The 16,027-nt window shown below is 58.1% G+C and overlaps 1 protein-coding gene across 9 annotated transcripts in view; it reads right to left on the reverse strand.

Annotated features, from left to right (window-relative positions):
* Nucleotides 1-16,027, reverse strand: part of BCL2L11 (BCL2 like 11) — a 59,113-nt gene that overhangs the window by 31,297 nt on the left and 11,789 nt on the right. For 7 of the 9 annotated variants that reach the window (XM_079110677.1, XM_079110683.1, XM_079110681.1 and 4 more), the window contains one exon: nucleotides 2,025-2,134. The exons of 1 other annotated variant lie outside the window; for it this stretch is intronic. In XM_079110677.1, coding sequence (XP_078966803.1) covers nucleotides 2,025-2,134 — 110 coding nt within the window. Of the gene's footprint in view, nucleotides 1-1,290; nucleotides 2,135-16,027 lie in introns of those variants that run through there. One more of the 9 variants, XM_079110676.1, reaches the window with a different exon arrangement.

Here is a 16,027-nt window from a genome sequence, read left to right on the forward strand (position 1 = left end):
GCGCATCAGACTGAAGTGCCCTGGGAGGGTAGGTGGGCGCCTGCAGCAGACGCTGCTGCTGCCTCCTTGGTGCCAGGTGACAAGGACAACCCTGCCTCACGCCACACACTCCAGTGACTTGCCACCGACAGCCTTCGCGAGGGATGGCCACAACTTCACTGAGGCCCCACCACCGACCCCCACGGTCCCAGGAGGAGCACCAGCCAGGCCCTGCCCGCAGCCTCCAGAAAGCCCCAGAGGCTGTGCTGCCCCGACGCACTGCCCGGAAGTCCCCGGCTCTGCCCAGCCCGCAGGAACTGGAGCTTCGCCGCCTGTGGGTGTCTGGAGCCCCCCCAGGCCACTGGGCCAGTGCCTCGTCCCTCAGCGGCCACACCCAGGGGACATCAGCAAGCCCCTATAAGGGAAGGGACAGGCCCTGCACGGCTGGTTCACTGCCTGGCTCAGAGGTGACTCCGCGCCCGTCAGGAACGGCCGACGCAACCCGGGGTCGGGACTGGAGCGGCTCTGGAAGGGACCACGTCCCCCTCTCCTCAGCCGAGGACCAGCCGACTCACACGGTGGCCCTGTCTGAGGACAGCCGAGCCCACACACAGCACCAGTCCCTCCAGAGGCCAGCGGAGCTGGACGGAGCTCAGCCTCAGCGGCAGGTACGAGCCAGACCGACCGCACAAGAAGACAAACTGCCGCTTCGGATGCCGGGGAGTCGGCCCTGCTGTGAGCTGACCCGCCGGCCGGAGGGCACCATGCGGGGACACGCCGCCACCCACACGCCCAGGGGTGCTCCCACCTGGGGGACACCTCCCCCGAGGCACACCCCAGGGCAGGGCAGGAGGAGGGCCTGGCGCACAGGGGAAGCGGCCTCTGTGGGTCCCAGAGGCTGGGCGGCATCACAGGCACGCAGCAGTGAGCAGGGCCAGTAGCGGGGACACCACTGGCTGGTTACGGAGGGCGGTGTGGCGAGGCCCCCGAGCGTGGCCTGGAGGGGAGCTTCTGAAAGGCACCCAGACGGAACCAAAGGTGCAGGAAGAGGAGCTGGGAGAGAAGTGGCAGGACGAGCAGGAGCTGAGCACGCCCCGGGCACCGGCCGCCAGACTCGGGGGACTGACGGCGCCTTCGCCGGCCACCCTAGCCGCTGGCTCCCAGTTCCCTCCCACCCCAGGTGCACTGGTGTCTAAACGTGAGGAGGGTCCACACCGTCACCCGCATGGTCACTCACACGCCACAAGGCAGCCAAAACCTACTTCAGAAACACACGTCTACGGAAGGCACGCGCCCGTGTTTCCTCCTCTCCCCCTTTTTTTGTGATCAAGAATACACCTCAAAACGTAACGGCAGCGGCTTTCCTCGTTTAAAGTCTGCACATCCCAGACTCCGGGCCCCTGATTAATGACTTCTCCATACGTTTCAACAAATGAGCCGGGGGTGGTGGCACGTGCCCGCACGTCCAGAGACGCTGGAGGTGGAGGCAGGAGGATCGCAAGCTCGAGGCCAGACTCAGCAACTAAGGGAGACTGTCTCAAAAAAATAAAAAAGGCTGGGAGTATGGCTCAGTGGTAAGCGCCCTGGTTTCAATCCCCAGTACCAATAAGTAAATAAATAAAAACAGTAAACAAACGTGCAAATACAGCACAGGGGCCAGGAGGACAATGCTTCCCGCCATGACGGGCCTCTGCAGGCCACAGGGGCCTTCAGATGGCCCTATTCCCCAGGCCAGGCCACCACGGCGTGCATCGAAAGAGCCACACCACAGGCAGCAGCAGAGTCTATGCCAGGAGTCTAGCTGCTGCTGAGAGGCTGGGTGAGGCCCACGGCCTCTACCCTCACACCCACCCAGGCCTCACACCCTGTCCCACGAAAGGCTGGCACTTAGTCCAGCCGAGGAGCGAGCAGCAAGCAGGACAGGAGAGCCAGCAGAAGGTGACCTGTGGGCCAGGCCCTCACTTCCAGAGCCGGGGGCCCTGCTCCACTCTCCTTTGGACACACAGGGCAGGGATGGGAGGGACAGGAAGGAGGGGAGGCCTTACCCGCCGTGGGTAGTACGCGTTGAACTCGTCTCCGATCCGCCGCAGCTCCTGCGCGATCCAGATCTCCGGGCGCGTGTCTGCAGGTTCTGCCTGAGACTGCCGCATAGAGGCTGCAGGGGACAAGCAGGACAGGGTCACGTGTGCACGGGCGGCCAGCCCAGCCCAGCCCAGCCCAGTGCCCCATGGCGCAGGTGACGCCCAGCTACAGCACGCGTTCAAGATCCCTCGGCAAGGCTGCGACACCCTGCCAGGAATCACGGCTGGGCCCGAGCCGCAGGCGAAGCCCACAGAGGGCACCCTGAGGTGCGGCTGGGGAAGCCCTGCCCCGCAGGCCGCCCGTCCCAGCCCCGCACACACGCATGCGCGCGCGCGCACACACACACGACACACACACTTAAATATCAGGCATAAAAATATACTTAAACACCCTGAAAACAGACTGCAGCACAAAATCGTTATGTCAGCAGGATAGCCATTTTGATCCTGACTCAAGGTAAAATTCTCAGGAATGTCAAATACCACTCAAGAACCCTGACCCTGATCGTGACGGCTCAACACTGAGGAGCTGACACCCACGGGGAGGCCACGTGTAGGCCTAAGACAAAGGAGCTCTGAAAGCAGGAGGCGGAGGGCCTTCCTCTGTCACTAACATTCACACCCAGCACCGTCATCCGCTGGCTAACGTGACCATCAAGCCTGGGGCAGGTGAAGGTGGAGGGCTGACACGGGAGCCGCCCGGGGCCGCACCTTGAGAAGATGGTCTCCTCCTGCCCGCTCAGAGGTGGCTCAGTGACAGGTGTGGAGGACAGAGGCTCCAGAGGCCACCGGCAGCCCACAGCCAACTCTGTCCCTCGGCACAAAAAGGAGCACACTGCACTTCCACACCCAGGCGTGCGAGGTCCATGATTCCAGGACGTCACAGACACAGGTCACAAACGGATACTGCTTCCCAAGCTACAGAAGACGTGAAGGCCGGAGCCCTAAAGAGCTTTTCCAGTTCCTGAAATTCTGGCCCCACCTTCCCTGTGCCGGAGCCCCAGATGTGTGCACTGACCCAGGATCCCACAGAGGGGCGCTTAGGAGAGGCAGCCCCTGAGCCCTCTGTGAGGAGGCCACAGACCAGAGCCCCTCAGTCACCTGCACTCTTGGACGAGCCAGAGGAGGAAGCTGCTGAGAAGTCCTGAGAGGACACCGAGGCCCAGGGTGTGGGGACAGGACAGGCGGGCCACGGCCCTGCACCCACGTCCAGCCATGAGAGCACTTACCCATGTTTATCCACAAAGTCCATTAAAACTAAATCCTGAGCAACTCACCTGGCAGAAGCCAAGCTCGCAAGCAGACGTGCCTCAGGTGAAGAGGTGGCGGGTCCCACCACACACCAGCGTGACTCGGCCCCCGTCCGATCAGTCAAGCACGTGCAAGTTCACAGGTGCCGGGGAGGAGGTGCAGAGGCCAAGCCTCTGCAGCCCCCACCCACCCCAGGGACACCCGCAGGCATGGCGCCAGAGCTGCCTTCCACCCTGTGCCCATCACCAAGAGCGTCCATGAAACAGGCTGCACACGTCGCAAGGTCATGGCACGGTGAAGACGCTACCTGGTGTTCACAGGTGGAGGGCTTCGCTGACTTAACAGTGTCCACGTGCTGCGGTTGTTCTGGGCGCAAGGACAGGAGGCCAAGCCCTGCTCCCGCGGAGCTGACCTGCCCAAGCTGAACACTGCGCTCCAGCTGGCCACCAAGCGCCTCCGGACGAGGATGCTCGGGAGTGACTTTCAGGGTTCTTACAACGCAGAGCAAAGACACCTCCCCTGCTGACCTCCCGCTGAATCTAACTGACCCACATGCGGTTCGAGGCTGCGTCTGGCTCACACCTGGCTGGAAACTCAAAGCACCACCAAGGAACGCACGCGTGCCAGAGGCCGCCTATCAGGATGCATGCCCAGCAAATGCTGGACCAAGCGAGAGGCCACCGCCGGCTCCCCAGGGGCCAAACTCAACTCGCTCATTTAAATGTAAGTGCCGGCTGCTTCCTGGCAGAAAGGGATAAGCGGATGGCTTCTTCCTCAGAAAGGAAAGTTCAGTGCCATTAGCTCAACAAACACGCAGATGCCAACAGACCCACGTGGTCTGGCTCTGAGACCACGAGTATCTGAGGGGCCCAGGGCTGCCACTCTGGTGAGCCATCCGGAGACCAGTCCCTGGAAACACTGCATGAAGGGTGGGAAATGAGCGGGACCCCATGGGCCCTGATCTGCGTCGTCTGAGAGCCCTTAAGAGTTGGGAGAGGCCTGAGGCGGTGGCTCAGCGGTAGAGCACTTGCCCGGCACCCATGAGGCCCTGGGTTCCACCGTCAGCTCCACATAAAAATAAAGTGTCCATCCATAACTAAAAGCAAAACAAAACAAAACAAAAAAGGACTTAAGGGAACTGTATTAACCAAAGATGAAGGTGTGCTCAGGCCGAGCACACTCTGCAATAGCTACGGTTTAGTAAGCGAGCCACCAACCGTACTGAGATGTGACTTTGAAAAGTTGTCACAGAATAGCGCGTCACGGTGTAACTCGCATTCTGTGGAGGAAATGAATCTGCCTGCGTTACTCTGACACAGCACCTATCTTTTTTTTCTAGTACTGTGGACTGAAACCAGGACCTGGTGCACAGGAGGTGGCACCCTACCAGAGCTACCCGCCCCCAGTCCTCTTTATTTCTTGAGACAGCGTCTTGAACTTGTGATCCTCCTGCCTCCGCCTCACGAGCAGCTGGGATGACAGGTGTGGCCATGGTACCCAGACACCGCTTGACTCTGTGAAGAACAGGTTTGGTTTCGTTCAGTTTTGGTGCTGCTGGGGAGGAGCCTGCGGCCCTGGGAGCCCCGAGCCCGCGCTCTATCCCCAGCAGTCTGCTTTCTGAGAAGCAAATACAGTTCTTATTTCCTGACTCTCTCGAACCTAAAACCACGAAGGCCAGCATCCTGAGGCTACCTGGCCGGGGGAACTCGGGGGTGGGCTGGGCACAAGGACACCTGTAAGACAACTCTGGGTTTGTTCGAGGCATCCGACCATGACTTTAGCCTGTTCATAGCGCGCCACACAAAACCACCTTCAGAGGTTATTTCTCAAGGGACAGAATATCTCCTTTGGGGATGGAAGCCCTACTCGCACTCAGACATCGCTGGTGTGTGTCAGTGACCACCATGTTTGGTCACATGAGAACAGACCAGAGCAAGAGGATGGGGTCCCGCTGACCACTGCCAGCCTGCTGGCCCTTCGGAGCCAAGGCCAGCGTTTTTATTCCCTTCAACACTGCTTGGCTCGGTTCTGTCCCACAGAGGCACAGAAACCCCGCGGCCGTAGGGTCTTCTGAAGGTGCGCCGTGGGGGTCAGAGCACAGCACGCTGGGAAACACATCCCTGGGCCCCACTGCTAGGGCCTGACACTCGGCTGGCCTGTGAAGAAGATAATGTCCATCCATGAGAAATGTAAAAATCAACCTCAAGTATGTCCTCCTGCTATCTGCAAGGTACCCAAGAACCACCGATAGGGATTCCTGGTTCAAAAAATGGCCCTTTCTCTGAAACCAAAGCCCTTGTCACTAAATAGGAAGTTCGCAGAAGGCAACTGTGCATGTTCACGCCATCTTCAAGGGGAGATTCCCACCTCCCAAGGCACCTTCCCACCTCCAGGTCCCATAACCCTGGTGCTAAGACTTGAAAACAAAACCACAACAAAACATGCGGCGCTCCCATCGTAAGCTGCTCCACCACCACAACGTGCAGCCCAAGCGCGGGGCCTCAGTCCCGGCCTGGGCCCAAGGGCACTTCCAGCCCCGGGTTCCCTCCCCTGAGGTGTGACTGCAGCCACCATCGGAATGCAAAGTGCGGGACTCCGGCAGCTTTGGCGAGTGCCAGGTCAGCTGAATTTTCATCTCAACTGGAAATGATTTTTTTCCTGAAATTCAGAAAACTCTGGTAGCAGCATTTCCCACAGTGAAACAGCACGAGGTGTCACGGCTCCACCTCCGACGCCAGCTGGGCAGGTGAGGGCAGGCGAGGGCAGGGCCCTTCCAATGCCAGAGGGCATGGTCACCAAAGACTCACCTACCCTGGACCGTCGGGGTTCAGCCACAGAGCTGTTCTCCAGCTGGTAACATAATTCAAGATCTTAAAAGCTCAGGAATTGAAAAAATTAATATCGTGGTTAAGTTTCTGACACTGAAATCAGGCTGGAAAGGAATTTCTGCCGCGCGGCCGGCCGGGCAGGAAAACAGACAACCGAGACTGTCGATTCAACATCCCACGCGCTGCGGCACCGATTTCTCCAGAACGTCCCACGGCTTCTTCCACACTGGACGGATGGCAGGTGTTCAAAGGAGCTGAAGCCACCTCTGCCGCTAACTGCCACGCTTCCCAACCCGGCGGCTCCGACGCATGTGTGCTGGGCAGGGCACCGAGGACCAGGCGTGCATGCCAGGCACATCCATGGCGCAGACAGTCTGGAGCAGGGCTGGCAAAGGCCACCCTCCAGGGTCCATCCGGGCTGCTGGAGGTTCCAGAGTGGTGGAACCAGATGAAATTCAGAGGCCGCATCTGCAACCGTCTGCGGTCAGATCGGGCCAATGAGAATCAAGCTCTGGATTAACACTCCACTCGGAATTGAGAGAGGGTTTCTTGGTGTCCAGAGACACGAAACGCATGGCTGAAGAAACAGGCGTTTATTTTAAACACAGAGATCACACTTGGCCAGACAGGTGCCCACCCTGGGCCCTGGGCTGGAGAAGAAAGGCCCTGCCTCCAGTCAGCTTGGCATCCGTCTCTACTGCCCAGGGGTTCTGAGTGAACCGCCCAGCCACAGGGGACCCTGAGACAGAGGACTCCCACCAGCTCTGTACCCCAGGAGACACTCCAACGCTGCTCAGAGGAGACAAGGCCCCTGCAGGAGGCGCCTCTGAAGCTCAACCTTCTGGGATGTTTGTTTAACTCAGTGCTGTTCGAGTATCTTCAGAAACACCTTCCTGGACTCAGAGCCGTCCAGCGTGCACGGGAGGAAGGAAGCAAGCAGCCAGACCGCTGCAGTGGCCTGGCAAGTCCTCTGGCTCTCCCACGGCCATCCTGTCCCTCTCCCTGACAGCCACCTCCTGTCTGAAACCTGCCACTCCTGCGGCTCTCGGGATTACCAGGCCAGACCGGCGTCTCCAACACCCACCAGTCCGCTTTCCGCTTGCAGCTCATCATTTCTTGATGACGCCCCCCACCCCACCCCGAGCCACAGGACGAAACACAAGCTGTCACAAAGAAGAAAGCGCGCGTGGAACCAGGCCCAGCGCTTCCTCCGCCCGTCCTCTCCTGGTGCCACCTGTGCCAAGCCTGGCTGGCTACCTCAACACCAGCTGCCAGGACAGGATGCCACAGTCAGCGTGCACCGGGCCAGACCGAGGGCGACCTCTGGGTGCGGCCAGGAGCTAGGACTCGGCAGGTGCTCCCCGTGCAGCAACTCCCAGTGTGACTGTGGGAAGTGCCAGTCGCCCTGGCTTTCGAGGGGGCCATCTGGAAACCACTCAAGGGGCTTCTCCTGCCTGCCCGTAGTGGCCTCCAGGGGCACCTGATGCGGGCCGTGCTTCCATCCGTTCCGCATCCACACAGAAGGCCTGGCTGGCTGGCCGCCCAGCTGCCCCAACACACAGGTCTACTAGAAGCCCAAGGTGTGGCAGGAGCACGCCCACATCCTGCCTCCAAGGACGTCCCTGGTCAACTTGTGACAGCTGATAACGCACCTGGCACCACGGGGAGCCCTGTGGGCAGTCTCTGCCATGGAGGCCGGGTCTCCCAGCCTCGCGCCCACGTGCAGGGCCAGGCACCTCCTTCACCAGGGCTGCAGTCCTCCCTGGAGGACGCTGCACTACCACAGGGATCAAAGTGCGCCTGGCAGCCATGCCGCTCGATCGTGGTCCTGCCCCCAGGCACGAGACAGTCCGCGAGCCCTCTCGCCATCAGCCCTCCTATCAACAGCTGCGGCCATGAGCCCCCAGCCTGTGCTGAACCAGCTCCTTCCAGGTGCCCAGGAAGCCCCTGTCACCACTGTGCCCCACCGCCCCCCACGCACCCAGCCATCGCTGCCCACAGCAGCACAGAGCTGGTGTTCTGTGCTCGGCCTAGATGGGGTGGGCCCAGCACGCTCCCCGCCTCTGGACACCCACTCCATGTCTTCAGCCTCTGACGACACTCAGGTTAAGAGGACGTGATCTTACTCAGAAAAGCGACAACGAGCTGCCAACTAAGTACAAAGGAAGCTTGGCCTGAACTTGCTTCTGCACAGACGTGAGCCCCAGGTCCCCTCTGCTGTCACAGCAGACAGCTCCCACCTAGAACACGTACTTCATCATACACTCCGCCAAAACCAGACCCTGAGAAGAGGAGCTTCGGAGACTCTAGAGAGGAGAGGCACCCCCGTATGCACGCTGATTCACCACGGCGAGTCCTCAGAAACGGGTGTGGAGAGTCACCACCTTTCAGTGACCACACGTTGCTTCTAGCCAAAGACCAGACCTCCAGGGAGCGGGGATGAGGAATGAAACCGTGAGCAGGAATGTGTCTGCCTCCAGAGGTAAGTGTGGCTTCTCGACAAGATTTCACGCCGGCAGCGGCCAACAGGAGACAACGCCTCGTCTACTACATTCAGATGGTTTTCATGCGGCTGGGTCTTCGTCCCAGGGACGCTGAAAACCAAGACGTGAGTCAAAAGCAAAAACAGATTCTCAAAAGCCACCCACACGGCTGTTCACAGGCACACAGGGAAAAGCCCATCAACTGCAGTCAGAGGCCAGAATTCATAATGCCCTCACATGAAGGAAGTACCCATTCCACCCAGGCAAGCGGCCATCAGCCACACACCATGGGGACAGACCTGAGGGTGGCGCTGCAGAAACATTCGGAGATGGCGGCTGCCTCTCCCTCCCCTTCCCCGCAGGGGCTGACCAGACTCCCGACGCTACTCTGCACGTCACAAAGACGCCCACTGTGTTTGGATGGTTGACGGCTTCCACGTTTGTCTACGAAACACGTCTGTCCCAGTGGAACTGACAGCTCCCGCGGAGCCAGGGAGGTGCGTGCACCTCTAGGTGCGTGTACTAAGAGCACATCCAGGACAGGTGACATCCCACCACCGGGGACACAGGCAAACACATGCACCTTGACAACAGAAGAGACTTTCCAACAATGAAATAAACATGCTCTGAAAGTGAGACAAGGGACTGGTTTGTGAGCAGGGTCTGGGAGGCGCGCAGGGCTGGCCCACCAGAGTGGGGAGCCACGGTCTCTTCTGCACCAGCCAGCGCGGCCGGAGCCGCCACCGGCCCCCGTGAGCAGGCCAGCCCCAGGCCTGGTCTGCAGATCCTGGATGTCAGGCTGTGCCAAGGACTTCTTGTCATTAAAGGAAAAGAGTCACCATGAGCACAGGCACAAGTGGGAGATGTGTGACCTCAGTGCTCAGGGGTCCCTCCCATCACCGCCACCGTGAGGAGCCCGCCGCCCTCCTCCTCTGCCCTGGTGCCCTGGCCCCCCAGGCAGACACGCAGCTGGCCGGCCCTGGTGCCTCCTGCGTTCACAGTCTAGGGAAAGCGGCTGGGCCACCCCTTCTTAGAAACCGCTGTGACACGCACGGGCCTGGGGCTGTTCCCACTCGATGCAAGCCCACTCCCCACTACTCAACAGTCTCCAACACCCTCCTCACACTTCAGGGGAGGACTACGGCTCCCAGGCAGGTGGAAGGACTTGCCACCTGCTAGAACCTTCCACCCAAACACTTCCTATCATACCATTGGCAGGAAAGAACACAAAGGTAACCTGGGCTGGGAACTGCACAGGCTTGAGAGAGAGCACAGGCCTAGGGCAACCAGCACAGCCCACCGTTCCTCCAGCAGACATGGGGCACCTCTAACACTTACTCATAGCATTAAGTATGTGATTACACACAATTACATAATAAAAATAACCACAGAATTAATAACACATCAGCTCCAGATTGCGGTTTCCAACCTATTTAACGCACTCGTGTCAATTTCACTGAAATATTCACGGGATCGAAAACATGGGCCTTCATGGGCGAAATATCCTTTGGTTCTCTTTAGATGGATCAACGCTTTGCACCTGTTATGTGCCGACCTTTCTCTGAGGCTGGTGATTCGCCGTGACTCGTTTAGCTGAATTCATGCTCAAGGACAAGTAAAACTCAGGTCTAAGTTCTGTCTGGATCTAGAGTGTCATCCATCCAGAATTCACTTCTAGACCTCTGTATTCGGAAATTTCTCGAGGAATCAAGAAACGGATGAATCAACAAGAAAAGAAACCACCTTTCACTGCTTTTCTGCAGTGCTGAGGACCAAACCCAGGGCCTGTGCACGGGGCAAGCACCTGGGCTCCACCTCCAGGCCCAAGAAACCTCCAGGTTTCCTTTCTCCAGCGCCGCCACTGATTGCGCAAGGAAGGCCACACACACGCTTCACCCCCACACCTTCACATACGCATGCTGGTTAGAAAAACAGATGGCTTCCTTCTTCAGAAAAGTCCAGACTGCTCATTAAATATTCCATCAGTTGCTGATATTTAAATGTTTCAGGAACTGGAAAGGGAAGCACACTCTAGCCGGAATATAACACACTTTGGGGAGGAAGAAGAAAGGGCCCAAGGCAACTGAAGAGCTGAGGATCATAACGTTAGACCTGTTTCGACACTCGATCTCTCCAGGGCTGAAATGCCATCTTACTGCTTTAAACATCAGCTTCAAACCCATCTCCACCACTAAGGAACCGCAGCAAAGCTGGGTGAACCAGGCAACCCGGGCCACCAGAGCAGGGCACCTGTGCCAGAGGCCCAGCTCAAGGACGGCTCTAAGACTGGACTTGGCTGAGACGCACCTCCAGGCTCCGGGTGTTTCCTTGCTCTGAAATGCGGTCAGATGCCCACTCCTGAGCCTGCAGACAGTGGGCCTTCAAGAGGCCCAGTGCCCTCTGCAAGTTCAGGTGCATGGCCCGTGCTCCTGCCTCCTGGTCCAGGGCGAGGCAGGAAGTGAGGAGGAAGCTGTGCCACCAACAGCCCTTTCTGAGGACTTCCCTCACCCTCCGTCCAACGGGCCCAGCCCCACTGCTAGGCCACGCAGCTGGTCTGGGGGCAGAGTGAGAACACCGTTGAATGAGGCCCCACCACACCAGGGTCACTGACTCATTCCAGGTGGACCCTTAAACCAGGGAGGCTGCCACCAGGTAGGTACTGTCTCTGCTCAGATGTAATCGCCCAAATTTAGGTGACCAATGACTAATACTGTTATTTCCTCAGTAAAGGAGTTTAAGTTATCTTGGGGAAAAAAGAGGAAACCTGTTTAAAAACTCTTATTCTGTCCAGGCACTGGGCATGGCTAACCCAATGAACAACCAGGAGCCCCTTAGAACTCGGAACGACGGGGGATAGCTCTCTCTGCCTCGCACCTGAGCACCAGTCTCTCCACAAACCGTTTTGGAACTCTCGGGTAACTTCTGCCAGCTCCTGGGGCCGTCCCCAGCGGGGTCCAGGCCCACCCCAGTTCAGGCGGGGCCAGCGGGCAGCTTCCTGGTGCCCCGCCACAGCCCAAAGACGTGCCAGTGAAGCACGTTGAGGTTCTTCTCGGGGTGAGGTCCGAGTTCACCAACAGATTAGGGGGTTCAGACCTCCCTCCCACCACCCCCAGCCTGGTTCCTACAAGAGATCGTCCTGCTGTGAGACCACAGTGGTAGGGACATGGCGGCACTTCCCTGTGAGCTCCCCATACTCCTAACTGGACAGCTCTCCAGAGAACAGCAGAGAACCCTACAGAACGGCCACGCCTGTGACCCACCACACTTGGGACAGCTCTCCAAGAAGCAGGAACAAACTACTACAGGGCTTCTGCCAGACACCGCTGTCCACCAGCCCTCAAGATGAGTGCTAGGGTCCTCACGTGACAGGCGAGGAAAGAGGAGCTCAGACGGCCCCCAGGACCGCGGGGACCCCACTGAGATAGATGCAGAGGGAGGGTGGCCAAGGTGATCCCCTGACGGGATATTCTGCTCTGCTAAAATGAAAAGGCAGGCCTCACAAGGAGTAAACGAGGGGACTCGCGTTTGTCTGGAGCCGCTCTGGGGACAGGCTAAGAGCCTGATGTCACCTGGACGGAATCTTCACCAGTACAAGGAAAGCAACAGGGGCGGCATGCCCAGCGGGCTGCCCTGGTGTCACGTCCTGCGTTCCACCTGATGGTAAGTGCTCGTCGTGACACCGGGGCACGGCAAGGACCCCGTGACCCCAGCACGCCACCCGTAGTTCCTCCCCTGCGTCACACACAGACCTCTCCAACACCAAGCCAGGACGGCACCAACCGCTTGTCATCTCTTCCAACTTAACGCGGAGCCAGGAGCGTTTCCCTGTGCCTTTCTTCTCGTCAGCACCGTGGGAGCCTCGGTCTGTCACAAGGAGGCAGAGGAGTCCGTCTCCCGCCGTGAGGCCGCGAGGGCCTGTGCCTTCTGTGAGGCCCCTCCGCAGCCTTTCAGCATGACTTCTTTCCTTCCTCTGTTGGTGGTACTGGGGACCAAACCCAGCGGCGCTCAAACACTGAGCCCCAGCCCTGGCCCTTTAACTTTTACTTAGAGACAGGGTCTTGCTAAGTTGAGGAGGCTGGCCTTGAACTTGTGACTCTCCTGCTCGGCCTCCCAGATCACTGGGATTAAAGGTGCGTGCCACTGCCTGGGGACTGTCAGCACTTCCTGAGAGAGAGGGAGAGTGGGGTCCTTCCTCTGCGCCTGAGAGTCTGAGCCTGTGGGGAGGGCAGTCACCCAGGGTGGGACGGAGTCTGGGGGGACGCTGGTCTGTCAACAGTGATGGCACTTGAAGAGAGAAGGAAAGAGGCTTAGGGTCATGACCCCCCACACAGACCCTGGCCACTGACCAAGAACGCAACCACAGGACGATGAACAGGCTGGGAAGTCATGACCTGGGAAGGCCAGGAGGCCCAGGCTGGCCCCAAAACGAGGAACAAAGACGATTTGATCCTGGCACGGGAGGTGGTGACGGGGCTGGCAGAGGTGACCAACCGGAAGCCCTGAGCCAGCACGGGTAGGAGGGCCACAGACCTGGGTGGAGGCCAGGCACCGGGCAAGGCCTGCGACCTCCCACTTCACAGCAGGTCAGGTGGCAAGGCGCGGCGCTGCCCAGCCCAGCAGCAACTGCCCACGTTCCCACAGACCAAGGGCCGCCTGCTCCTGCAGAACTCGGGGCTCTCTTGAATGGAAGCCCCCGAGGCACACAAAAAGACCTGGGCGCCGGGGTTCAGGAGGAAGCCCGGAAACAGCAGAGCACACCCCGTGGACCCGCCCCGCGTCACCCAGCAGGTGACACAGACGCTGGTGATTACCTGGAAGCAGCAGCTAGATCGCTTTCAATGTTAAAGTCTCTCGTGTCCAAGGGAGAGTGGAAACAAGGGGCAGCAGAGGTGACTCTACACCTAAGTCTCTACTGTCTGCATGTCTGTGTCCCCCACCCCCCAGGGTGAAGGTGGGGCCCTCACAGTGCAGAGTGCCTACAAGAGACCCCAGAGACCCTCACCCTTTCCTCTGCATATGGGGACACAGCCTGAAGGCTCCATCCATGAACCGGGAAGAGGGACCCTCGCCAGGCGTCAAATCTACTCTCATCTTGGAGTCCCAGCCTCCGAACCGGGAGAAATGGGTTTGGCTGCTCATAAGCCTCTGGTCTGGAGTCGTCCACGGGCAGGCGAGTGGACCCCGGCCAGCGCGGCCACGGGCACGTCAGGAAGATGAAGAGCTCTAGTCTGCTCGGGGCTGGAGCCCCCACCCCCGTCTTCCCTCTCACCACTCAAAGCCCCAAGCTGCACAAGAGAAGGCCTGAGGAATCCAAAGGGGAAGGAGGAGGACGCGGACAACGTGGACGGCCGGGCCTCGCAACCTTCCACTGAGCCCAGACGGGACTGCCCGACGGCACAGCGGGAGACATTCCCAGGAAAGCCCGTCCCCACTGCCACGGCCAGGGAAGGGCGATGGCCAGCAGCCGGGGCACCCCACCCCACACTCCCACAGTGAGTGCTGCCCAGCTCACCCCAGGCCGGGGAAGCGGGTGCTCTGCAGAGCGACGCCCAGCCACTGCTGGGCAAGAGCTGACCAGGTGACCCTGCCACCCTGCCAGAGTAGCTGGTGCGACGGCGGCTAGCTATTCTCCACCCCCGGCCCGTGGAGGCAGTGCACGCTCCAGTTCCCCTGCCAGGGCAGCACCAGTGAAGGCCGCAAGCCAGGCCTCCACCCCCTGAGCAGGAAAGAGGGACACCCACTACATGTGCTGCATGGTGGGCAGTGGCCCGCCACCCCCACCCCAGCCTCGGGAACCAGAGGGCACCCTGCAGACACTGAGCCTCCTCCCCCACCTGGCATGAGGAACGCCCCAGCCCCTCACAAGGAAGGAGAAGCAGGAGGCCGGAGGCAGGGCTAGGAGCAGGAGGCCGGAGGCAGGTGGCAAGGAGCAGAGGGAAACGGAGGAGGGATGCGGCTGCCCTCCACTGTCTCCCTGGCAGTCAGCAGAGGCGGGGGGAGCCCAGCTCATCCACCCAACCTGGACATGATAAGCAATGAGAGTCACACCTGGCTTATGCCAGGAAAGTCACAGCAGAGCCAAGGGGGAATATGAACTCCCCGTCACTTGGCAGAAGCAGGAAGAAACCTTAGAACTGAAATAAACAGTTAAACATGATTTAACCAATTCACTGGCCAGGCTCAATAGTACAGTGGAAAGGACTCTAGAATCCATGAACAGGAGGCCAAATCAATAGAATTTACTCAATCTGAAAACAGAGAAAATAGATGGAAAGAAATGATCAACAAAAGTACTAACACTGCTATCAAAGTTCCACGAGAAAGGGGGGGGGGGGACAGAGAAATATTCAAAGATACAACAGCTGAAAACTTCCCCACCCTGGCACAGAACCTAACACTGCAGATTTAACAAGCTGAGCAACCCCCAGAGAGGTTAAAAACTAAGGATGGCAAGGATAATAAAACTTTGGAAAGACAAAAGACAAAGAAAAACCTTTAAGAGGCAGCCAGGCAGAAATAGCACGTAACTCATGGGAGGCCACCCACTGGAAGGGTGGCAGATCTCCCACGCAAAACCAGAGAACAGCAGAAAGTGGCACTTCAGGTACCGAGAGGAAACTGCCAACTTCAAATCCTGTCCCGAGAGAAAATGTCCAGAACGAAGGGGAAGTAAAGCTATTCTCAGGAGCAGGGGAACTCTGAGAATTTGCTGCAAGCAGCCTTATCTTTGGAGTTCCTGAAACAGAAAGGAAATAATAACTGAAGGCTCAGAACTTCAGAAAGGAAAGAACACTGGAATGAGAAAAAAATAGGAGTAAAGATTATAAACTCGTCTCCTGCTCGTAAGTTTCTTAAATCATTTAACGGCTGAAGCAAAAATCATAACACCCACTGTGCAGTGCTCCATGTGTACAGGGGAACTCAGACAACATCATCTGCACAGCAGGGCAGGTAAAGGGACCTAAAGGAAAGGAAGCTCTGCACTGCGGCTGAAGTCACCACACAGATACTGGAGATTCATGGTGTGCACACTGCGACCAAGAATGGCACCAACAAAACCAGACAGAGCAATACAGTAAGCAACCAAAAACCACCATGAACATATATCATAAGGGGAACTTAAAAAAAGGTCTTTAAATAGTCCATAGTAAGGTTTAAGAAAACAAAAGAAGCAGAGGAAACAGAAAAGAAGTAATGAAATGGCAGATGTATGTAATCACCTTAAATACAAATGTTTAAATGCACCATTTAAAAAAGTCAGATTTCACAATTTTACCTGACCACATATATGAAAAACGTACTTCAAGTGCAACGTATGTAGGATAAACGTGAAAGGATAAAAAAAAAAATTATACTGTGCAAATGCTAATACATTAATCTTTTAAAAAGCAGAATATCAAGGCAG

This window comes from Sciurus vulgaris (assembly GCF_902686455.1).
Source record: "Sciurus vulgaris genome assembly, chromosome: 14".
Lineage (NCBI taxonomy): Eukaryota > Metazoa > Chordata > Mammalia > Rodentia > Sciuridae > Sciurus > Sciurus vulgaris.